Source organism: Eurosta solidaginis, chromosome 5 (genome assembly GCF_040869045.1).
Source record: "Eurosta solidaginis isolate ZX-2024a chromosome 5, ASM4086904v1, whole genome shotgun sequence".
NCBI classification, from domain to species: Eukaryota; Metazoa; Arthropoda; class Insecta; order Diptera; family Tephritidae; genus Eurosta; species Eurosta solidaginis.
In genome coordinates, this window is record NC_090323.1 from 137,427,352 (window position 1) to 137,453,439 (window position 26,088).

The 26,088-nt window shown below is 38.6% G+C and overlaps 2 protein-coding genes across 2 annotated transcripts in view; one reads left to right on the forward strand and one right to left on the reverse strand.

Annotated features, from left to right (window-relative positions):
- Positions 1–12,375: 12,375 nt before the first annotated feature.
- Positions 12,376–26,088, reverse strand: part of LOC137254089 (ribosome biogenesis regulatory protein homolog) — a 93,109-nt gene continuing 79,396 nt past the window's right edge. The window contains exon 5 of the mRNA XM_067791796.1: positions 12,376–13,350. The gene's annotated coding sequence lies outside the window, so the exon portion shown is untranslated. The remainder of the gene's footprint in view (positions 13,351–26,088) is intronic.
- Positions 12,634–26,088, forward strand: part of LOC137254088 (organic cation transporter protein) — a 72,329-nt gene continuing 58,874 nt past the window's right edge. The window contains exon 1 of the mRNA XM_067791792.1: positions 12,634–13,363. Within this exon, the coding sequence (XP_067647893.1) occupies positions 12,966–13,363 (398 nt within the window). The 5' untranslated portion in view covers positions 12,634–12,965. The remainder of the gene's footprint in view (positions 13,364–26,088) is intronic.

Consider the following 26,088-nt stretch of genomic DNA (forward strand, 5'->3'; position numbering starts at 1 on the left):
GGCGTCCACCTATAGAACTAAGGCCCACTACCTTTTAAAATAATCATTAACACCTCTCATTTGATACCCATATCGTGCAAACACATTCTAGAGTCACCCCTGGTCCACCTTTATGGCGATATCTCGAAAAGGCGCCCACCTATAGAACTAAGGCCCACTCCATTTTAAAATACTCATTAACACCTCTCATTTGATACCCATATCGTGCAAACACATTCTAGAGTCACCCTGGTCCACCTTTATGGCGATATCTCGAAAAGGCGGCCACCTATAGAACTAAGGCCCACTCCATTTTAAAATACTCATTAACACCTCTCATTTGATACCCATATCGTGCCAACACATTCTAGATTCACCCCTGGTCCACCTTTATGGCGATATCTCGAAAAGGCGCCCATCTATAGAACTAAGGCCAACTCCCTTTTAAAATACTCATTGACACCTCTCATTTGATACCCATGTCGTACAAACGCATTCTGGATTCACCCTTGGTCCACCTTTATGGCGATATCTCTAAAGGGCGGCCACCTATAGAACTAAGGCCCACTGCCTTTGAAAATACTCATTAACACCTTTCATTTGATACCCATATCGTGCAAACACATTCTAGAGTCACCCCTGGTCCACCTTTATGGCGATATCTCGAAAAGGCGCCCACCTATAGAACTAAGGCCCACTCCATTTTAAAATACTCATTAAAACCTCTCATTTGATACCCATACCGTGCAATCACATTCTAGAGTCGCCCCTGGTCCACCTTTATGGCGATATCTCGAAAAGGCGCCCACCTATAGAACTAAGGCCCACTTCCTTTAAAAATACTCATTAGCACCTTTCATTTGATACCCATATCGTACAAACACATTGTAGATTCACCCCTGGTCCACCTTTATGGCGATATCTCGAAAAGGCGTCCACCTATAGAACTAAGGCCCACTCCCTTTTAAAATACTCATTGACACCTTTCATTTGATACCCATATCGTGCAAACACATTCTAGAGTCACCCCTGGTCCACCTTTATGGCGATATCTCGAAAAGGCGCCCACCTATAGAACTAAGGCCCACTCCCTTTTAAAATACTCATTGACACCTCTCATTTGATACCCATGTCGTACAAACGCATTCTGGATTCACCCTTGGTCCACCTTTATGGCGATATCTCTAAAGGGCGGCCACCTATAGAACTAAGGCCCACTGCCTTTGAAAATACTCATTAACACCTTTCATTTGATACCCATATCGTACAAACACATTGTAGATTCACCCCTGGTCCACCTTTATGGCGATATCTCAAAAAGGCGTCCACCTATAGAACTAAGGCCCACTGCCTTTGAAAATACTCATTAACACCTTTCATTTGATACCCATATCGTGCAAACACATTCTAGAGTCACCCCTGGTCCACCTTTATGGCGATATCTCGAAAAGGCGCCCACCTATAGAACTAAGGCCCACTTCCTTTAAAAATACTCATTAGCACCTTTCATTTGATACCCATATCGTACAAACACATTGTAGATTCACCCCTGGTCCACCTTTATGGCGATATCTCGAAAAGGCGTCCACCTATAGAACTAAGGCCCACTCCCTTTTAAAATACTCATTGACACCTTTCATTTGATACCCATATCGTGCAAACACATTCTAGAGTCACCCCTGGTCCACCTTTATGGCGATATCTCGAAAAGGCGCCCACCTATAGAACTAAGGCCCACTCCCTTTTAAAATACTCATTGACACCTCTCATTTGATACCCATGTCGTACAAACGCATTCTGGATTCACCCTTGGTCCACCTTTATGGCGATATCTCTAAAGGGCGGCCACCTATAGAACTAAGGCCCACTGCCTTTGAAAATACTCATTAACACCTTTCATTTGATACCCATATCGTACAAACACATTGTAGATTCACCCCTGGTCCACCTTTATGGCGATATCTCAAAAAGGCGTCCACCTATAGAACTAAGGCCCACTACCTTTTAAAATAATCATTAGCACCTCTCATTTGATACCCATATCATGCAAACACATTCTAGAGTCACCCCTGGTCTACCTTTATGGCGATATCTCGAAAACGCGCCCACCTATAGAACTAAGGCCCACTACCTTTTAAAATACTCATTGACACCTCTCATTTGATACCCATGTCGTACAAACGCATTCTGTAGTCACCCTTGGTCCACCTTTATGGCATATCTCTAAAGGGCGGCCACCTATAGAACTAAGGCCCACTGCCTTTGAAAATACTCATTAACACCTTTCATTTGATACCCATATCGTACAAACACATTGTAGATTCACCCCTGGTCCACCTTTATGGCGATATCTCGAAAAGGCGTCCATCTATAGAACTAAGGCCCACTACCTTTTAAAATAATCATTAGCACCTCTCATTGATACCCATATCGTGCAAACACATTCTAGAGTCACCCCTGGTCCACCATTATGGCGATATCTCGAAAAGGCGCCCACCTATAGAACTAAGGCCCACTACCTTTTAAAATAATCATTAACACCTCTCATTTGATACCCATATCGTGCAAACACATTCTAGAGTCACCCCTGGTCCACCTTTATGGCGATATCTCGAAAAGGCGCCCACCTATAGAACTAAGGCCCACTCCCTTTTAAAATACTCATTGACACCTCCCATTTGATACCCATGTCGTACAAACGCATTCTGGAGTCACCCTTGGTCCACCTTTATGGCGATATCTCTAAAGGGCGGCCACCTATAGAACTAAGGCCCACTCCATTTTAAAATACTCATTAACACCTCTCATTTGATACCCATATCGTGCAAACACATTCTAGAGTCGCCCCTGGTCCACCTTTATGGCGATATCTCGAAAAGGCGCCCACCTATAGAACTAAGGCCCACTTCCTTTTAAAATACTCATTAACACCTTTCATTTGATACCCATATCGTACAAACACATTGTAGATTCACCCCTGGTCCACGTTTATGGCGATATCTCGAAAAGGCGTCCACCTATAGAACTAAGGCCCACTCCCTTTTAAAATACTCATTGACACCTCTCATTTGATACCCATATCGTGCAAACACATTCTAGAGTCACCCCTGGTCCACCTTTATGGCGATATCTCGAAAAGGCGCCCACCTATAGAACTAAGGCCCACTCCATTTTAAAATACTCATTAAAACCTCTCATTTGATACCCATATCGTGCAAACACATTCTAGAGTCGCCCCTGGTCCACCTTTATGGCGATATCTCGAAAAGGCGCCCACCTATAGAACTAAGGCCCACTTCCTTTTAAAATACTCATTAACACCTTTCATTTGATACCCATATCGTACAAACACATTGTAGATTCACCCCTGGTCCACCTTTATGGCGATATCTCGAAAAGGCGCCCACCTATAGAACTAAGGCCCACTCCCTTTTAAAATACTCATTGACACCTCTCATTTGATACCCATGTCGTACAAACGCATTCTGGAGTCACCCTTGGTCCACCTTTATGGCGATATCTCTAAAGGGCGGCCACCTATAGAACTAAGGCCCACTGCCTTTGAAAATACTCATTAACACCTTTCATTTGATACCCATATTGTACAAACACATTGTAGATGCACCCCTGGTCCACCTTTATGGCGATATCTCGAAAAGGCGTCCACCTATAGAACTAATGCCCACTACCTTTTAAAATAATCATTAACACCTCTCATTTGATACCCATATCGTGCAAACACATTCTAGAGTCGCCCGTGGTCCACCTTTATGGCGATATCTCGAAAAGGCGCCCACTTCCTTTTAAAATACTCATTAACACCTTTCATTTGATACCCATATCGTACAAACACATTGTAGATTCACCCCTGGTCCACCTTTATGGCGATATCTCGAAAAGGCGTCCACCTATAGAACTAAGGCCCACTCCCTTTTAAAATACTCATTGACACCTCTCATTTGATACTCATGTCGTACAAACGCATTCTGGAGTCACCCTTGGTCCACCTTTATGGCGATATCTCTAAAGGGCGGCCACCTATAGAACTAAGGCCCACTGCCTTTGAAAATACTCATTAACACCTTTCATTTGATACCCATATCGTACAAACACATTGTAGATTCACCCCTGGTCCACATTTATGGCGATATCTCGAAAAGGCGTCCACCTATAGAACTAAGGCCTACTCCCTTTTAAAATACTCATTGACACCTCTCATTTGATACCCATGTCGTACAAACGCATTCTGGAGTCACCCTTGGTCCACCTTTATGGCGATATCTCGAAAGGGCGGCCACCTATAGAACTAAGGCCCACTGCCTTTAAAAATACTCATTAACACCTTTCATTTGATACCCATATCGTATAAACACATTCTAGATTCGCCCCTGGTCCACCTTTACGGCGATATCTCGAAAAGCCGTCCACCTATAGAACTAAGGCCCACGCCCTTTTAAAATACTCATTAACACCTTTCATTTGATACCCATATCCTACAAACACATTCTAGAGTCACCCCTGGTCCACCTTTACGGCGATATCTCGAAAAGGCGTCCACCTATAGAACTAAGGCCCACTCCCTTTTAAAATACTCATTAACACCTCTCATTTGATACCCATATCGTGCAAACACATTCTAGAGTCACCCCTGGTCCACCTTTATGGCGATATCTCGAAAAGGCGCCCACCTATAGAACTAAGGCCCACTCCCTTTTAAAATACTCATTAACACCTCTCATTTGATACCCATATCGTGCAAACACATTCTAGAGTCACCCCTGGTCCACCTTTATGGCGATATCTCGAAAAGGCGCCCACCTATAGAACTAAAACTCACTCCCTTTGAAAATACTCATTAACACCTTTCATTTGATACCCATATCGTACAAACACATTCTAGATTCGCCCCGGGTCCACCTTTACGGCGATATCTCGAAAAGACGTCCACCTATAGAACTAAGGCCCACGCCCTTTTAAAATACTCATTAACACCTTTCATTTGATACCCATATCGTACAAACACATTCTAGATTCGCCCCTGGTCCACCTTTATGGCGATATCTCGAAAAGGCGTCCACCTATAGAACTAAGGCCCACGCCCTTTTAAAATACTCATTAACACCTTTCATTTGATACCCATATCGTACAAACACAATCTAGAGTCACCCTTGGTCCACCTTTATGGCGATATCTCGAAAGGGCGGCCACCTATAGAACTAAGGCCCACTGCCTTTGAAAATACTCATTGACACCTCTCATTTGATACCTATGTCGTACAAACGAATTCTGGAGTCACCCTTGGTCCACCTTTATGGCGATATTTCGAAAGGGCGTCCACCTATAGAACTTAGGTCCACGCCCTTTTAAAATACTCATTAACACCTTTCATTTGATACCCATATCGTACAAACACAATCTAGAGTCACCCTTAGTCCACCTTTATGGCGATATCTCGAAAGGGCGGCCACCTATAGAACTAAGGCCCACTGCCTTTGAAAATACTCATTGACACCTCTCATTTGATACCTATGTCGTACAAACGCATTCTGGAGTCACCCTTGGTCCACCTTTATGGCGATATCTCGAAAGGGCGTCCACCTATAGAACTAAGGCCCACGCCCTTTTAAAATACTCATTAACACCTTTCATTTGATACCCATATCGTACAAACACAATTAGAGTCACCCTTGGTCCACCTTTATGGCGATATCTCGAAAGGGCGGCCACCTATAGAACTAAGGCCCACTGCCTTTGAAAATACTCATTGATACCTCTCATTTGATACCTATGTCGTACAAACGCATTCTGGAGTCACCCTTGGTCCACCTTTATGGCGATATCTCGAAAGGGCGTCCACCTATAGACCTTAGGTCCACGCCCTTTTAAAATAATCATTAACACCTTTCATTTGATACCCATATCGTACAAACACATTCTAGAGTCGCCCCTGGTCCACCTTTATGGCGATATCTCGAAAAGGCGCCCACCTATAGAACTAAGGCTCACTCCCTTTTAAAATACTCATTAACACCTTTCATTTGATACCCATATCGTACAAAGACATTCTAGAGTCGCCCCGGGTCCACCTTTACGGCGATATCTCGAAAAGGCGTCCACCTATAGAACTAAGGCCCACGCCCTTTTAAAATACTCATTAACACCTTTCATTTGATACCCATATCGTGCAAACACATTCTGGAGTCACCCTTGGTCCACCTTTATGGCGATATCTCGAAAAGGCGCCCACCTATAGAACTAAGGCTCACTCCCTTTTAAAATACTCATTAACACCTTCCATTTGATACCCATATCGTACAAACACATTCTAGAGTCGCCCCGGGTCCACCTTTACGGCGATATCTCGAAAAGGCGTCCACCTATAGAACTAAGGCCCACGCCCTTTTAAAATATTCATTAACACCTCTCATTTGATACCCATATCGTGCAAACACATTCTAGAGTCACCCCTGGTCCACCTTTATGGCGATATCTCGAAAAGGCGCCCACCTATAGAACTAATGCCCACTCCCTTTTAAAATACTCATTAACACCTCTCATTTGATACCCATATCGTGCAAACACATTCTAGAGTCACCCCTGGTCCACCTTTATGGCGATATCTCGAAAAGGCGTCCACCAATAGAACTAAGGCCCACGCCCTTTTAAAATACTCATTAACACCTTTCATTTGATACCCATATCGTACAAACACATTCTAGAGTCGCCCCTGGTCCACCTTTATGGCGATATCTCGAAAAGGCGTCCACCTATAGAACTAAGGCCCACTCCCTTTTAAAATACTCATTGACACCTCTCATTTGATACCCATGTCGTACAAACGCATTCTGGAGTCACCCTTGGTCCACCTTTATGGCGATATCTCGAAAGGGCGGCCACCTATAGAACTAAGGCCCACTGCCTTTGAAAATACTCATTAACACCTTTCATTTGATACCCGTATCGTACAAACACATTCTAGAGTCGCTCCTGGTCCACCTTTACGGCGATATCTCGAAAAGGCGTCCACCTATAGAACTAAGGCCCATTCCCTTTTAAAATACTCATTAACACCTCTCATTTGATACCCATGTCGTACAAACGCATTCTGGAGTCACCCTTGGTCCACCTTTATGGCGATATCTCGAAAGGGCGGCCACCTATAGAACTAAGGCCCACTCCCTTTTAAAATACTCATTGACACCTCTCATTTGATACCCATGTCGTACAAACGCATTCTGGAGTCACCCTTGAGCCACCTTTATGGTGATATCTCGAAAGGGCGGCCACCTATAGAACTAAGGCCCACTGCCTTTGAAAATACTCATTAACACCTTTCATTTGATACCCGTATCGTAAAAACACATTCTAGAGTCGCTCCTGGTCCACCTTTACGGCGATATCTCGAAAAGGCGTCCACCTATAGAACTAAGGCCCATTCCCTTTTAAAATACTCATTAACACCTCTCATTTGATACCCATGTCGTACAAACGCATTCTGGAGTCACCCTTGGTCCACCTTTATGGCGATATCTCGAAAGGGCGGCCACCTATAGAACTAAGGCCCACTGCCTTTGAAAATACTCATTAACACCTTTCATTTGATACCCATATAGTACAAACATATTGGAGATTCACCCCTGGTCCACCTTTATGGCGATATCTCGAAAAGGCGTCCACCTGTAGAACTAAGGCCCACTCTCTTTTAAAATACTCATTGACACCTCTCATTTGATACCCATGTCATACAAACACATTCCAGGATTACCCTAGGTTCATTTTCCTACATGGTGATTTTTCCTTATTCTGTCTCCAAAGCTCTCAGCTGAGTATGTAATGTTCGGTTACACCCGAACTTAGCCTTCCTTACTTGTTTATATGGTTATGAGACCTAGTTTACATATAACGAGATTATCTTCATTATCGTACTTAACCTCAATCGTTAATTATATAACTAGATTCCCCAAATAAATTTTTCCCTCGATAATCGGTAATTATGAACAAATTTTGGGGATGCAGATTTTTTCATAGAAAAAGTTCCGCCTCTAGAATGTAATCTCTAATTGGAAGCACCAAATAATAGAGAAACGTGTACACTTGAAAAAAAATCTACATATTTCCAAGGGATGAAGTAAACACGTAGACTATCTATTGATGATTTATTGTAGATTAGGGCATGTGTAAACGTGGCCTTATGCACATTTTTTTAAAAAATAGGTTTCAAATGTGCCTTAGTTAGATGGTATAAAAACGCCAGACGAACTTTTTTGATTGGAGGCACGAGGATGGAAAATATAGGCGAATGGCCCGTAACGGTTCTTAGTATGAGAGCCAACGAGTGACATAAATGTCAAGTAAAGCTGTGGCTTAATACCACAATAGTCTTGAAATTCCTTGAAGTCATTGATTTGTTTCGGGCTATATGATCAATATGTTAATATGTCATTCTATTTATATTTAATTATTATCTTTATTTCATTTTGTTGTACTATAAAAGATGATAGATCTTGTTGTACTAATATCTTGGAAAATAAATGAAATTGAGCCGTTCTATTATTGAAACTAAAAATATTTGAAAAAGCTGTTTCGGTTCGCTTGAAGCACGCCTTTAGCAACTTTAAGATCGATGACTAAATGTCAACGTAGCCAATCAAATATATCCAAAAATAGATCTGATTAGATTTTTTTCTTTCTGTTCTCAGTGAAGTGTTGTACCTGATGAATTTTTTAAATTTCTTGATTTCAATGATTGGCATACAGGAGCCCTTAAAACTATCCCAACAGCAGCATTGCATGCCATTCTGCCACCTGCGGACATAATGGCCAAAAACATAGCGTTAGCAACTGCAAGAAGGCTTAAGCATCGTGGCAGCTTGAGTGGAGGCCGTATGGTCATAGAAACATAGCGCCATTAAATATAGCGCGAACGGATATGGTTCGTTGCCTGAGCTTCGAAAGAGATCTTGTGGCAAAAATACAGCAGGAAGGTTGGCAGCAGTGCAGAAATGGCAGAACATACTATACACGTGTATACCGATAGCTCCAAATTAACGGAAGAGGTTGGGTCTGCTATTTACTGTGTCGATACAAAAATAAGTAGATCATACATACTGCAAGATCTTTGTAGTGTCTCTCCAGCAGAAATTGTAGCCATGAAGAAAGCAGCAGAAATTCTGGAGGAAGCGTACTTAGCTGCAGTCGCGTCAATTCAAATATCGACAGTTAGGCGGTTATCAGGTCATAACCTCACACAGTGCTTCATCAATAACTGTCCTGAAATGCAAAGAAGCATTGAATAGACTTTGCTCAAGCCGGACCATACTTCTATACTGGGTTCCCGGTCATGATGGGATAGAAGGTAACGAGTAGGCCGAGGAGTTGGCCAAATTGGGTGCAGCATTCGATGGTGGGGTGTCATAAAGCCATAGGATATAAAGTCATATGGCCAGTACCGGTAGGGTACTTAAGTATTAAATGGATATATTTACTTGAATGCTTATAACTTTTGTATTAGTCCATCAATTTTGTTGAGTGAAAGCTTATGTTTTTTTTTGTAATAAAACAGAGCTTAGAGAGAAAAACACAAATCTGCAAAAAATAAAAAATTTTCGAGATCTTCCTCGCAAAGTACAAATTTTTTTTATATTTTTACAAAAAAATGGAAAAAATTCGTAATGATTGTTCGTTATCTTTGAATCTGCCTAGCAAAAGGTGTTGTATGCACAATTTATACCAAATTTTATTACCTTTTCAAAGCTTCAAACCGTTTTGGAATTGCTCAGTTCGTTCTTGAGATATATATGATTAAGTGGACCCAAATTTTTTTTTTTTTTTTTTAAACCGTTATTCGCAAATATCTCAAAAACGTAACCATAGAATGAAAAATAACTTTGATTTTCGAAATCAGGGGGTGATTTTACATAGCATTTCATAATGGCGTCTTATTTGAGCCTAACATAGGTAAATAGGCATATTATGTGAAATAAAGCATTTGTAGCGCAAAACATCAAACATAAAACCACATGGGCTTTATGTCCCATTAGACTAAAATTGGTATGAGACTTAAGGCCATATTAAAATTATGGCTTTATGCCCGTTTCGATTGAGACATAAAGCCATTATTATCGACGGTATACATCCCAATCCATTTGGGATAAATCAAAAGGAGACGGGAGAGCTATATAGAAAGTGCGAGCTGCAAGAAGAAACGGTTGAGCACGTTCTGTGTTCGTGTACTGCGCTCTTGAGGCTAAGGCTCCTGCTAGAAAACTTCTAGTATTTGCCAAGAGGACGGAGTTATTCTACAACATAAGTCCTGGTGCCTAATTGGGATTTTTACGTTTGGTCGTTAAACAAATTTTGGCATCACTATGGACACATACAGTCTATGTGAGGTTTTTACTGACGGGCCAGTTCAACCTAACCTAACATTGACACGTCTGACCATTTACATCAACTCATATTCTCCTTCTGTATGAACTATTTTCGTCAAAGAATTTCTGTTTTCTCAAAAAAATCTAGTTTTTCTATAAACAAGTCTTAGATTGGTATGCGTAATCTACATAATAATTATTCTATGGCGAAAAATCAGTCTCATTTTCCATGCTCTGAAGATTTAATTTTGAGTGGATGCAATCATATTCAAAACAGGAATCTCTAGGTGGAAGTTAGTTCGCCAGTTTGATTGGACATTGTTTAGTCGTATTTTTTCGTAGTGGCATACATAATAAGCCCACTGAAAATAGATTCTCTAGCGGAAATGTTACAACATACAGTTATCCCACATACCAAAATGGAAAGCCACACAAAAAACAACATACCTCAAAAAATTAGAGGGGGTATGCAGACTATCGATGCTTAGCATTACGGGAGCCCTGAAAACAACCCCGACGGCTGCACTGTATGCCATTTTGCACATCCCACCTGTAGACCTGGTAGCAAAGAACAAAGCGTTAACGACCGCAACCAGGCTCGGTGCTTCGGGGGTAGCTTGAGCGCCGACCATATGGCCATAGTAGTATAGCGTCATCAATCACAAGACGAACAGACTACATGATTCCCTATCTGCGCTTCGAGGGAGATCTTAAGGCCACAATAGAGGTGGACGGTTGGCGCAAGGGTGCGCAAATGGCGGACGAGGCGATACATGTGTACACCGATGGTTCCAAAGTAGTGGAAGGAGTAGGGTCTGCGGTATACTGCGCTGATCCGGAAATAAGTAGATCCTACAGGCTGCCGGATTACTGTAGCGTTTTCCAAGCGGAAATATTAGCCGTAACCAAAGCAGTAGAAACCCTGGAAGAGAATAGCTTAAGCTGCAACCGTGTTAACTTTTATATTGACAGTCAAGCAGCAATTAAGGCAATAATCTCGCATAGCACAGCATCTAAATGCGTGTTAGAGTGTAAGCAGTCTCTGGAGAGAATCGGGACAGGGAGAAGCATACATCTATATTGGGTCCCAGGGCATATGGGAATAGATGGGAATGAAAAAGCGGATGAACTAGCTAAAAAGGGCGCATCCCTTGAAGCTTGCTCCGTAGATGTCCCAATTAGATTGGGCGAGATTAAGCGAAGGCGAGAGGTGCACATGATCGACGAAGCGGGAAAGGCGTGGGTTCAAGCGCGTGGCTGTAAAGTGTCGAAAATTATGTGTAGGTCTTACAATCGTAGACTAACACAGTTGCTCCTATCATTAAAAAGAGAGGACTGTAGACTCATGACGGGTATTCTGACTGGATACTGCCTTCTGGCGTCACATGCCTTTAAACTAGGCTTGGTCAGTGATAGCAGATGTAGGAAGTGCGGGTTGGAGGAGGAAACGATCAAGCACGTTCTGTGCTCGTGCTCTGCACTTGCCAGGCTAAGACTCCAGCTATTAGGAGTGATACAGCTGTCAGATCTAGAAGCAGCAAGTGGCTTAAGTCCTAGGAAGCTTCTAGTATTTGCTAAGAGGACGGAGTTATTTTATAACATAGGTCCTGGTTTTTGATAGGGTTTTTCAGTTTGGTCGTTAAAACAAACTTCTGGTAACACTACGGACTCAATCAGTCTATGTGAGGTCCTCGTGGACCGGCCAGTTCAACTTACCTACCTACATACCAAAATGAGTGCTAAGAAAATTAAAAAAAAAAATGGCTCATATAAGCCGTTTATTTTGAAAGTGGCATAAGTCATTTCCAACTCATGGTCTTAAATGCATTGTTATTTTTGAACGAATGCATATATAGATGGTTCTACAATTATAAAATAATAATAAGAATTGCATCTTTTGGATATTGGACTCTAACAAACTGGAGGCGAGGAGAGATACAAACAAATTATCACTGAACCTAAACGACATGAAATGACTTATGCCACTTTCAAAATAAACGGCTCATATATTGCTTCTCGTTGAATCTCTGGTTTATTTGTAACAGAATCTTTATTTGAAAAATAGTACAAATTCATATCTTATTGTGATTTGAAACTTAATAATGATAAGCTATATGTATGTATTTGTATGTGCAATGCACAGAGTAGTAACGAAACGACAAACATTTATTTGTAGCCACATGACGCAGATACACATGCAATGTCTGTTTTTAGTTTACTCTCCAAACGTGCTTGGTTAACCACCTCTCAACAAAAATTTTTATGAATTATAAAACCGCGAAGTCGCTAAGTAACCACTTCAGTTGTTTGTTTGTTTCGCGTTCGAATTGAAGTAGTGGCATTCTTGAAAGAACGACGCGCTTGCGCAGTTAATTACTGTCTATATTTAATTGTACTTAATATTTATGTATATAAAACCGTACTTACATATATACGTATAAATACAACTATGGTTATATAGGCTTGTGTACATTTATAAATAAAAAGTACCCGCTTTGAAATAAAGAATTTAATGAAGTGAGCCGGGCTCTGTTACGGTTTCATATTTATACATACAACACACATTTGTATATTAGTAATTAATTAAATAAAGTTCCGCGTTTATTAAAAGTGAAAATGCATCAACACGCTTTAGACCGTCAAAACAGCATGAAGAATAAATATGGACAACCTGCTGCTCCAGGTGCGGCATTTACAAACGTTGGATTTGCCAATGATGAACACGGTGCAGAGACAATATTTCGACGTAAAAGTGGTAATGCGAACGGTCTGCAATTAGTAGAGAATATCTGCGCCAAGGAAACAGTTCCACAAATTTCACCTTCAATGGATTTCGATGACGTTCTACCATTGATTGGCGAATTTGGGAAATATCAAAAAATGCTCTTCCTCCTCATGATACCGTTCGCAACCTTTGTTGCTTTTGTTTATTTTTCACAAATTTTCATGACTTTGGTGCCCGAGCAACATTGGTGTTATGTTCCAGAATTAGAAGGTTTAACTGTTGAAGAAAGGTAAAGCCGCAAATAATTTAATTTAGGGGTTAATTACTCATCTGAATTAGTTCAATGTGCAACTATAAGAAAATTATTATTACTCAAAAATATATATTTATTACAATACTATCTAGGTAATAATGCATTTTATAAATTAAAAACTCTTATTATTAAGGATATATTTAAACAAAAAATGTCGCAAACATTAAATGATGTGAAAGCTGAACTAAACTGCTTAGACATTTGCAAATATCGTCTTCCATAAAAGGCTAGGACGATTTTTGTTTGACGTATGGCAATTAAAGGGTTGTTGTGAGATTGACTAAGAAATAAGTGCAAAATGATATTAACGACTTTTAAATTTTCTTTTACTAAATGTGGGCGGTGTTATTTGCCAAAATTTTTCTTAATTCATATTTTACGTCATAAAGTTAATTCATAGGCCAAATTTCCCTTTATTAGCATTTAATGCGACCATTTTTAATCCCAAAATGTTTTAAGTTCAGATAAGCTCGTGTACCAAATTATCTAAATTTTTGTTCAAACGATCGTGATAACGGATATACGGAAAGTCAGACGAAAGGCTGGTTAAAGTGGGTGCGGTTTCCAACCGATCTGGTCCAATTCCAGTTATTGTCATAGAAACAATGCTCTCTCCAAACTGGAGGGGCGACAGAGTGCGAAGTAAGGACGCCATTTCACTCTAAGCCGACGGTTCATAAATGAACTGCAGTGTGTGAGCGGGTATCTTCTGCGAACATGTGAGAGTGTCGCTGTCAGTCTGTTTACCCAATTTTGCTAGTATCTTCCAAGCGGAACCTCTAGGTATAGAGAAGGCCTGTATGCTCCTGCCGGAGGACTCGGTGGGCGAGTGCATTTACTCAAATAGCCAAGCAGCGCTCATGACGCTTAACTCCCTTATCACTTCGTCCAATACCGCCAGCAGCTTCAACCCGCAGCTTACTTCACAAACATAGCCCCTATCACCGAAACATTGAGGTTAACGAGATGCATACGAACTTGCAAGGGCAGGAGCACTGTTGCAAGCTGTGGAGGTGGTCGGCCATTTACATCAATCAAAGGAAACAAACATAGCAGATTCAAGGAGTTAGCAGTCTTCAACTACTGCTCCTCGAACGCTTGCAAGATAACCAAGCAAACCTGGCCGAACTACGAGAATAAGAGAACAGGTCCTACTAAATAGGTCAAGGAAGGAAACCTTTATGTTCACTGCCACAATCACGGGCCACTGGCCGCTTGGCCTACGAAATTTCAACAAGACAACTGTGTTCGATATAATAGCAGTGGCAAGTAAACAGGATTTCAAACAACGAAAACAAGTTTAATGTACTAATTTAAAAGATTGCAAGTAATATGGTTAGGTTTGTAAACAAAATTAAAGTTTTCTTTAGATTAATAAAAATATGTTTAATTAAGAGTTTAAGATGTCATTATTAATAACAGTATTGAGAATATAAATTCATTAGAATATTAAAACAAATGTCTCAAATGTTTAATACTTTGTCGATTGGCCATTGTTGGATAATACAACTGCGTATCTCCTCGGCATAGAATTCACCAAACGCTTGCATTTCTGTGGAGGTACGGCTTTCAACGCCTTCTTCACAACACTCCACAGCTGTTTCGTATTTGAAGGATTCGCTTTCCCTACTGCTTCCTTGAGCTCTACCTAGAGATGGAGTTAAGGCTAGGGGACTGCGTCGGCTAATCCAGGAACTAAACTTTATTTGAAAAAAACCAATTTTTTGACAACTTGCTGGTATGCTAAATGTCGTTGTCTTGTTGATAAACCCATTTCAGCGGCGCCTTCCAAACTGCGTGTGGTAGGAAAGACGACTCGTTATTTTACGTTCAATTTGGCAATCATATTCTCTTTTATCCAATATATCGGACCAGTGCCATAGTAACAGAGGCATCCCCATATATTGATTTTGCCTCCTCCATATTTTATCGTACAGGAAACATATCTGAAATCAAAAGAAGCTTTTCTGGCCTTCGTACATACTTTCGGCGTCCTCTCGAACCAGATAAAACGAGTTTGGTTTCGTCGAACCATAAAATGATGCGCCATTTTTCGACTGGTCAATACAGGTGCTCTTCTGCAAATTTAATTCTGGCTTGCACATGTAGAGGTGCCCTTCTTGTGATAGCTGCAGGAAATAAGCTTAGAATTGAGGCTTACTTTGGATGTTTTTGCTTGTGATTACTAAAATACAGGAAACAAAGTGTTTGTTGGAGTGCATATATGTATATACTTTCTATTATATTTAATTTGGAAACAAAGCACTTATATAGAAGTACATCTGTGACGAAATTCTCACGACTTATGTATTTTTTATTAAGGTAGCATAATACAAATCATATCATTTGTGTTTAAATAAAAGTTGATGTCAATATACATACCTCTAGGGCCGGAGAGAGACATCCGGGCCCGGGACTAAACAATTTATGGGCCCCTATAAAAAATGCACTAATACAATAATTGATGGATTACATCAAAAAAAATTTTGCCAAATCAACTAAATGATTTTTGGACTAAGAGCTGAAAATAAAATTAACACAGAATATTTACTATTTATCATATATGTATGTAATACTCCTATAATGCTACAACATGCTTGGTGCACTCACAAACATCAGAGTGCCGATATATTGGTTCCCCCCATTAATTCACAAAACAAAAATTCAGAAACACATATTTTCAGAAAACATTAGTCAGTACTCTTTTTTCAGAAAGCCAAAATTCAGAAGTCACAACTCCGAAACAAAACTCCAGAAATCAATATTCAGAAGTCAAATTCAGAATTCAAAATTCAGAAGACAAATTTCAGAATTCAAAATTCAGAAAGTAATCAGACATCAAAAAAACATTAAATGTTGCGCAAAAAACATTAAATGTTGTCGGCTAGAATTGAGGCATTCAGACCATTTGCAAACCATGTTCCAGGATTAAGGCAAGCACTAAACGCATTACTTAAGCTAAATTTGACTGCACAAGCATACGGAGATGTTACCGGCCTTCTCAAGTACATCAAAAAGTTCGAATGTATCTTGCTGTCCCCAATTTGATTCAAAATACTGACTACCATTAATGAAAGAAACATCGTACTCCAAGCTAGAGACGCCACCATAGTTGTTGAGGTCAAAATTCAGAAACAAAAATTCAGAAATCAACAATCAGAAGTCAAATTTCAGAAGTCAAAATGCAGAAGACAAATTTCAGAAAGTAATCAGACAGCAAAACAACATTAAATGTTGCGCAAAATTTAATGATTTTTGCTGTCTGATTACTTTCTGATTTTTGCCTTCTGAAATTTGAGCAAAGACTGAAATGCACTCTTATCTTTTTTAAAACATCATAATTTAGGGCTTCATTCCATATTGCGATAGCTCGGTCGAACGATTCTCCTCCAAATAATTTCGTTTAGCAATGGTATTCTTTATCATTTCCCTTCCGCCTTTACGTTTCCTACTTTATGTCAGACATAAAGGCGTAAGCAAATGTTATTTTGCCATCGTTCAGCATATTGCAAATATATATAAACATTTGTCTCTGAGGGGACACGAACGTTCCTTTCGTAATATTGAAGGAGGCCCTTAGTTTTTTCATTAAAGAATAAGAATTTAAGGTAAAGGAAAAAAATAAATATTGCTTAAGATGCAACACTCTAATGTAATGTGTTATATGTTATGTACCAACTATCACATCTACGTTGTTTTATTTTTCTCTAATATCAAAAAAAAAGATATTGCGATAATGAAGGGGCGTACCAAAGTAGTAAAAAGGAGCAAGAGTTTCTGATTCTGTTTAACTACTTGATGGTTCAATTTAGTGTATAACATCCAAAGAAAATGTTCATCATACGCCATGGCTGACAACCTTAAAATTAGCCGAATACTTTTTTTGTACAGGGCACACAATAAAAGCAAAGAAGTGAAGTCATAGTCCTGTCATAAATTTTAAAGTAGTAGGGAGGGAAAATTGTTGGTACTATTTAAATACTTTTTTTAATTCCTTAGTAATGTAATGTGCGGAAAAAGGGCAAATTTCCAAATTTCAATCATCTCATTGATGTCAGCAGTATGTTTCCATATACCTTAGTTATATGATAGTCAGAAGATGTTGTTGTTTTTGGTTTTGTAGCGATAACGAAACTCCCCAAAGGTTTTGGGGATGATAGTCCTTTGCCGGGTATATATCCGGTACGTTCCGGGAACAAGCATCATTGCGGTACTAGCCCGACCATCTCGGGAACGATTTAATATGACCACATTGATTTTCTAGGCCATCCCACACCCACACCCACCCCCTAGTTCCATGGGGAACATGGGGTCGCCAGAGCCCCGCCTGCTAAATATGTGAATGATACATATATATTTGTAACAGCATTCGCCTCGCGTAGGTGAGGTCGACAATTAGGTTGCAGAAACTTTTAACTCAGCCTATCAACCCCTTGCATACCTCACTCAGAAGATCTAGCCATACAGTTCTGTAAACTAAAACTTTTCCATTTACTATCAAGAAAAGGAAATTAGCCCTCCCATAAAGGGAAATACGGACCAAGCGTTATTTTCCTGCAGGTTACTTTATATTTCAGAAAGATATTAAAGTAATATTTGTTTATGATACCGAAAAAACCAATGCTGCAGATAAGTCAAGAAGAAACACTTTAATTTATGAGGGGGAGTGTTGTCAAGTGCGACTCCATTTTTTAATATTGACTTCACCTGTCTGATTTTTGGCTTCATGGAACAGATAGAAAAAGCCAAATCAACACAGAATCAAACGTCCCATCCTGGCACACTTTTTGGGTATAAAAGCTATAGGAACTGTATCAGACATTTGTCATTTGGAGACAATTATCCAAACCAATTAGTTGCAGTTCCGTCGTTCAGAAGCGTACCACATTTGAAGTGACATATATTTTCTTAGAATTTAGCGAAATGATTTAGACTGCATGAAAATATTGTAGGATGGTTCTTAAACGAATTTATAAGGATTCAAATTGCGTAAGTTTTATCTCTGGAACGATGTTGTCGTTGTAGCAATAAAGACACTTCCCGAGGGTTTTGGTCCTTTGCTGGATATAGATCCGGTACGTTCCGGTTACAATCACCATTAAGCTACTAGCCCGACCATCTCGGGTAAGATTAAATATGACCACATTGAATCATCTAGGCTATCCCATCACCCCAAAATTTACGATTTGTTAGCGAAAAAATTACCATCTGTAATAAAAAATATCGGATTTGTTAGCGAAAACCTGTCGATTTGTCATCGAAAATTTATCAATATGTTTCCAAAAAGTTATCGATTTACTATCAGAGTTTGACAAATTTGTTATTGGCGTGTTATCGATTTGTTATCAAAATGTTATCGAAAAGTTTTCGGTAATATATCGGAGTGTTACCAGTTTGTTTTCGGCATGTTATCGATTTATTATCAAATCATAACACATCTGTAACCCTTTGAAAGCAAGCTGATAGGAAACAAATAAGAAACCAGTGACTCCGCAATAACAAACCGATAACTCAAAGATATATTCGCTCTCGATAACACTGTATAACAAAACAAGCAAGGACGGTTAAGTTCGGGTGTAACCGAACATTACATACTCAGTTGAGAGCTATGTTGACAACATAAGGGAAAATAACCATGTAGGAAAATGAACCGAGGGTAACCCTGGAATGTGTTTGTATGGCATATGTATCAAATGAAAAGGTATGAGGGAGTGGGCCATAGTTCTATAGGTGGACGCCATTTAGGGATATCGCCATAAAGGTGGACCAGGGCTGACTCTAGAATTTGTTTGTACGATATGGGTATCAAATGAAAGGTTTTAATGAGTATTTTAAAAGAGAATGGGCCTTAGTTCTATAGGTGGACGCCGTTTCGAGATATCGCCATAAAGGTGGACCAGGGGTGACTCTAGAATTTGTTTGTACGATACGGGTATCAAATGAAAGGTGTTAATGAGTATTTTAAAAGGGAGTGATCCTTAGTTCCATAGGTGAACGCCGTTTCGAGATATCGCCATTAAGGTGGACCATTGTTTTTACGATATGGGTATCAAACGAAAGCTGTTAATGAGTATTTTAAAAGGAGTGGGCCTTAGTTCGATAGGTGGACGGCTTTTCGAGATATCGCCATAAAGGTAGACCCGGGATGACTCTAGGCTTTGTTTATACGATATGGGTATCAAATGAAAGGTGTTAATGAGTCTTTTTAAAAGAGAATGGGCCTTAGTTCTATAGGTGGTCGCCTTTTCGAGATATCGCCATAAAGGTGGACCAGGGGTGACTCTTGAATATGTTTGTACGATATGGGTATCAAACGAAAGCTGTTAATGAGTATTTTAAAAGGGCGTGGGGCTTAGTTCTAAAGAGGGACGCCTTTTCGAGATGTCGCCATAAAGGTGGACCAGGAGTGACTCTAGAATGTGTTTTTACGATATGGGTACCAAATTAAAGGTATTAATGAGGGTTTTAAAAGGGAGTGGTCGTAGTTATATATGTGAAGGTGTTTTCCAGATATCGACCAAAATGTGGACCAGAGTGACCCAGAACATCATCTGTTGGATACCGCTAATTTATTTATATATGTAATACCACGAACAGTATTCCTGCCAAGATTTCAAGGGTTTTTTATTTCGTCCTGCAGGACTTTTTCATTTTCTTCTACTTAATATGGTAGGTGTCACACCCATTTTACAAAGTTTTTTTCTAAAGTTATATTTTGCGTCAATTAACCAATCCAATAACCATGTTTCATCCCTTTTTTCGTATTTGGTATAGAATATGGCATTTTTTTCATTTTTCGTAAATTTCGATATCGAAAAAGTGGGCGTGGTATTATCGGATTTCGGCCATTTTTTATACCAATACAAAGTGAGTTCAGATAAGTACGTGAACTGAGTTTCGTAAAGATATATCGATTTTTGCTCAAGTTATCGTGTTAACGGCCGAGCGGAAGGACAGACGGTCGACTGTGTATAAAAACTGGGCGTGGCTTAAACCGATTTCGCCCTTTTTCACAGAAATAAGTTATCGTCCTTGAATCTAAGCCCCTACCAAATTTCACAAGGATTGGTAAATTTTTGTTCGACCTATGGCATTAAAAGTATCCTAGACAAATTAAATGAAAAAGGGCGGAGCCACGCCCATTTTGAAATTTTCTTTTATTTTTGTATTTTGTTGCACCATATCATTACTGGAGTTGAATGTTGACATAATTTACTTATATACTGTAAAGATATTAAATTTTTTGTTAAAATTTTACTTACAAATTTTTTTTTTTTTTTAAAGTGGGCTTGGTTGTTCTCTGATTTTGCTAATTTTTATTAAGCATACATATAGTAATAGGAGTAACATTCCTGCCAAATTTCATCATGATATCTTCAACGACTGCCAAATTACAGCTTGCAAAAATTTTAAATTACCTTCTTTTAAAAGTGGGCGGTGCCACGCCCATTGTCCGAAATTTTACTAATTTTCTATTCTGCGTCTTAATTTCAACTCACCTACCAAGTTTCATAGCTTTATCCATCTTTGGTAATGAATTATCGCACTTTTTCGGTTTTTCGAAATTTTCGATATCGAAAAAGTGGGCGTGGTTATAGTCCGATATCGTTCATTTTAAATAGCGATCTCAGATGAGTGCTCAGGAACCTACACACCAAACTTTATCAAGATACCTCAAAATTTACTCAAGTCATCGTGTTAACGGACAGACGGACGGACGCACGGACGGACGGACATGGCTCAATCAAATTTTTTTTCGATCCTGATGATTTTGATATATGGAAGTCTATATCTATCTCGATTCCTTTATACCTGTACAACCAACCGTTATCAAATCAAAGTTAATATACTCTGTGAGCTCTGCTCAACTGAGTATAAAAATTAATATATTTATTACGGGACATACAGTAAGTTGCAGGGCTAGTCGAGTATACAAAATTTCAAACAAACCTTCAAAAGGGACACAAAAACATTTTTTTCATAGATTGAGTTATTTTTATCATTTATCTATTTTGTTTAATTTGTATTACATCTCAGATATGTCTGCCCATAAAATTAACACTTGTGCATCGGTACACAAATTGTCGTCTTTTCAAAAAAAATTCTGTTTGTAGATTAAAGAGAAAAAAAGGTATAGGCCATTATATAATTCAACCTTAAATCTGAATGACATATATGTAAGTGATGTTATTTTTTTTTTTGCATTGTCCCAAAATATAAATTAATGTGAAATTTTTTAATAAGAGTAATACTTATGTATTTATTGACCGGCCAGTTCAACCTGACCTAATACTTATGAATTTTAGCATTTAACAATTAAGGGATACAACAGCCGTATAATATTTGGTCTATAATAAAATGATTATGGTGTAAGGTATGTATGTAGGTAAGAATATTGGGCCGTTGCCAAATATTAAATAAAATGTTAGCCAATATTTAGCAGTTAAATATTAATGAAGTTTGTTTCATGCTTACGCATGTACATATGTACATGATGTTTACTACAGGTTCTGTTTGAAATTAAATTTTTATTCATTTCACATTATCTTATAGATATATTTTGGTTATTCAACTCACATGTATGTGTATGTGTTCATGCCCTTTTCAATCAATAAGCTACATAATATAGAGCAATGACATTTTCAACCGTTCAACTTTAAGTAGTCACCAATGACACACGCCGTTGCCAATCAATCTTTTGATAAATTTATCATAGAGAACGCTATTCTAACAATGTTTTGTTTGAGAACCATATATTACATACATACGCCATTTTAAAAAATTGGCAGTACTTTATACTTAAAAACTTAAAAAAAGGTGTGAGTACCAAGAACTCATGAAGAAAACTAATGTTTTTAAGGTAACTAGAGCTCGGCCAGGGTTGAAGTAAAACCCCAACAAAGGCAACTTTACCAAAAAAAAATAGTGTCGGCCTTTTGAGAATAGACTCTTATCGGTAACAAACGATACCAACAAGTTACTGTTTTATTATCGGGTTATTTTTTATTGATAGCTAATTTTTATCGTCGATTTTTCGGTTTTTTGTCACCTAGTTATCGAAGGGTTACACATGTGTCATTGATTTTATATTGAAGTTTTATAGCTATTTGCTTCATAAAAAACCGAAGACACGTCGTTAACAAATCGATAGGATGCCAATAACAAATTGGTAAAACTCCGATCAAAAATCGATAGCTTCTCTATAACAAATCGATTCATTTTTTATAGTAAATTCGATAACTTTTTTACATCAAGCCGATAACCAATCTGTTAAGGATGGGGTAATCTGGCCGGTCAATAAAGACCTCCAAACGAAAGAACTCCAATTTGGTGCCGAGACTTATGTTTTAGAATAACTCCGTCCCCCTGGGAAATTTCAGAAGTTTTCTTGGACCTAGTTTAATTGCTGCCTCGAGATCTGGCAACCGTGCCGCCCCTAATAGCTGGAGCCTTGACCTGGCAAGCGCAGAAGATGAACACAGAACGTGATCAACACCGTTTTTTCTGCAGATCGCTCTTCCTTCACTTGCGACTGCAGCCTAAGCACGCTTCCTGCATAATTTCTGTTGGTTTCTTCACGGCTATAATTTCCGCCTGGAATACGTCGCAGTAATCTGGCAGCCTGAATTGGAGGTTCTGTCATTTCTACATTCTGGCGCCAATCCTCCGGCGCTGGACCATATATTCCGTTTTCCCGGTATTAAAACAAATTTGTAAAACTCCGATACCAAATCTATACGTTTCCGGAAACACTGATATCCTTTAAATAACACATCGATAATTTTACGACAATACTTCAATAAGAAATTGGTAACAATCTGATAACAAAGTGTAGCATATTGATACCATATCGATAGTTTTGCGGACTATAATCCATAACCTTTCGATAACAAACGGATAACTCGTTGACTGAAAATCGATCTCAATGAATTTAACTTCATGCAATTTGTTTTTTTTTTTTATTTCTATTCCTGTTTTTGTTTTTTTTTTATTATTACTTTCTTTATATTAGGTCGGTTGAATATTTGTCCACTTTTCATACAAATCTTGCAATCGATTTTTAAGTAACTTCTCTTGAGATACAAACGTGAAACTTTACACATAGGTTAGAACACCGTGACAATGGAACAAAGGGGAAAAACGTCCGTTAGGTGGCGCACGGATCGAAATAATTTGATAAGAATTTGAAAATTTTCAAACCAGCTTTTAAATAATTTCTCGATGAGCTAGAGACTTGAAATTTCAAACTTAATTCTATGCGACACATAGTAGTGGGAAGAAATCCATTTAAGTAAATGGAAGATTATATCGTCAGTCCCATGGAAGACTAACACTTTTCTGTTTTTCACGTAGAAAACTAGCACAGTTAATTATTGACGCGGAAAACTAGCCTAGTTTTTTGTTTGTGTGGAAAACTAGCACGCTTCAATTATTCGTTGCTCCACGCGAACATGTTAGTGTTCCATGTAAAATTGAAACGTGCTAGCAATTAACACGAAGCTCAACCAAGCAAATTTTGGTGTCGCGTTCTGCACTTTTACCGCAGAGAAGAAGAAAGAAAAATACCAAAATTGTGGCCCTTTGCTAAACAGAACCAAAACTGACAAAAAGAGACCAGCGGTCCAAACAGGGTTGGGAAGGACCATTCTTGGTCCAAATGGGTCCAAGTGGAAACCGTGGTGACAACGCTTGCATTCTCTATTACTCCATACAGCATACCAGTACCTCACTCTATGCCTGAATTTCCATTCTACATATACTCTCCACATATCACACCACTTACAAAGACTAAAGTTGTTGAACAAAGTATCACATTATCGCTTTTATGACTAACACGTCCACTGATATAAACATGATTCATAAACTAACTAGTGTGTCAATTAGTATGACTCTGATGCATATACTGGCAAGTATGTCCCCTAGTATGATGCTGATGCATAGACTGCTAATTGCTTTGTCAATCTGTATAGTGTTTAATATGGACAAAAAACCGGACTCGAACTAGATGGGATTTTTAGAAAACTAATATTCATCTAGTATACAACTAGTAGGATTGACTGCGGGGTATATATATATTCTCATTGTACGTACTACATGCATAAGCATGCAACGTGAACATTTTGTTTTCAATGTCAGTTGGCGTTTAACCATATTTTTGGCGGGGAATCGCTCATTCACAGCCGTGAACGAAAGTATCTGGCGTCGCAGTCTCGTTATTATCTTCCCAATTTGTCGGCGATGTGAGTCCTTGAATTCACGAAAATTTAAACCAGCCTGGTCGCAGTACCTTCCCATAAAAAATTTCAGATATTACAAATACCTACAAAACACTCCTCGAACCCCTGGAATCATACAGATACATGATGCTCCAAAATCATTACATTAAAAAATCTATAATCATAGTCCGCAAAACGTTGGCTTCGATCATCATCAGAAAAGGGAGTTCTCATCCACCCGGGGCTTCTTCTGCTTTTGTGATAGTGGTTTTTAAATGACAGGTCCAAGTGACAGCCGACTACAAGCACAAGTCCCTATTAAAATTTAACAAAACAATGAGCATCTTCAAAAAAACCTGGTTTTCTTTACATGAATAAGGAAATATTCCGTTCATATGTAGAACGGTATATAGGGACTTATTAGGCTCGGTGATTAGCTCCGAAAATTAGTTTCAATAAACTCCGTTTAAATAACTTAATTTAAGATATTATTAGCGCACCGCATTATCGGTTCAATCACGATAAAAGTTGCTTAATCCAACAGTCACTCAAAATTACCCTTTAAATAATGAACGTTAATAAAATAATGTATGTATTTCATGTTTGGGAAAGCTAATATAGCAGCTAACTTCACAAATTTCAATTTTTGAAATTCTATAGAGAAATTTAGCTTTTATTCAATTAGGATTTTTCGTTCAACTTTAAAATGTAAAGGTGTATCTTATTACCGTCAATTGGTCATATAATCACGTACAAAATTTTCTGTTGTGTAACCACATTGGCATGTATGCAAGCCCACATACATACATATGGGTATGGGTAAATTAAAGACACAATTATATTATGTATGCACGAAAAAAATATGCATCAACCAAAGATAAGTTTAATACACCAACGTTAAATAAGAAAATATATACATTTTATAATATCTGATGACAAATGCAACTTAAGAAACAAGCTTTTAATATACAATTTAGATAACTAACTTGTTTGGCATAATGACCAGAATAGTTAGCTATTTATGTATGTTTATAAATACATATTTACATGTATATAAACAGAAGTTTTTCTCTTGGCTAGAATTTATATTACCCACATGTGCCAAGTCGTTCAAGATCATTTCAAAGTTTTTTAAGCCTCATGCACCACCTAAGCATGTGCATGTCTATTGATTTACTGCTATATTATACTCAGTTGAGCAGAGCTCACAGAGTATATTAACTTTGATTGGATAACGGTTGGTTGTACAGGTATAAAGGAATCGAGATAGATATAGACTTCCATATATCAAAATCATCAGTATCGAAAAAAAATTCGATTGAGCCATGTCCGTCTGTCCGTTAACACGATAACTTGAGTAAATTTTGAGGTGTCTTGATGAAATTTGGTATGTAGGTTCCTGGGCACTTATCTCAGATCGCTATTTAAAATGAACGATATCGGACAATAACCACGCCCACTTTTTCGATATCGAAAATTTCGAAA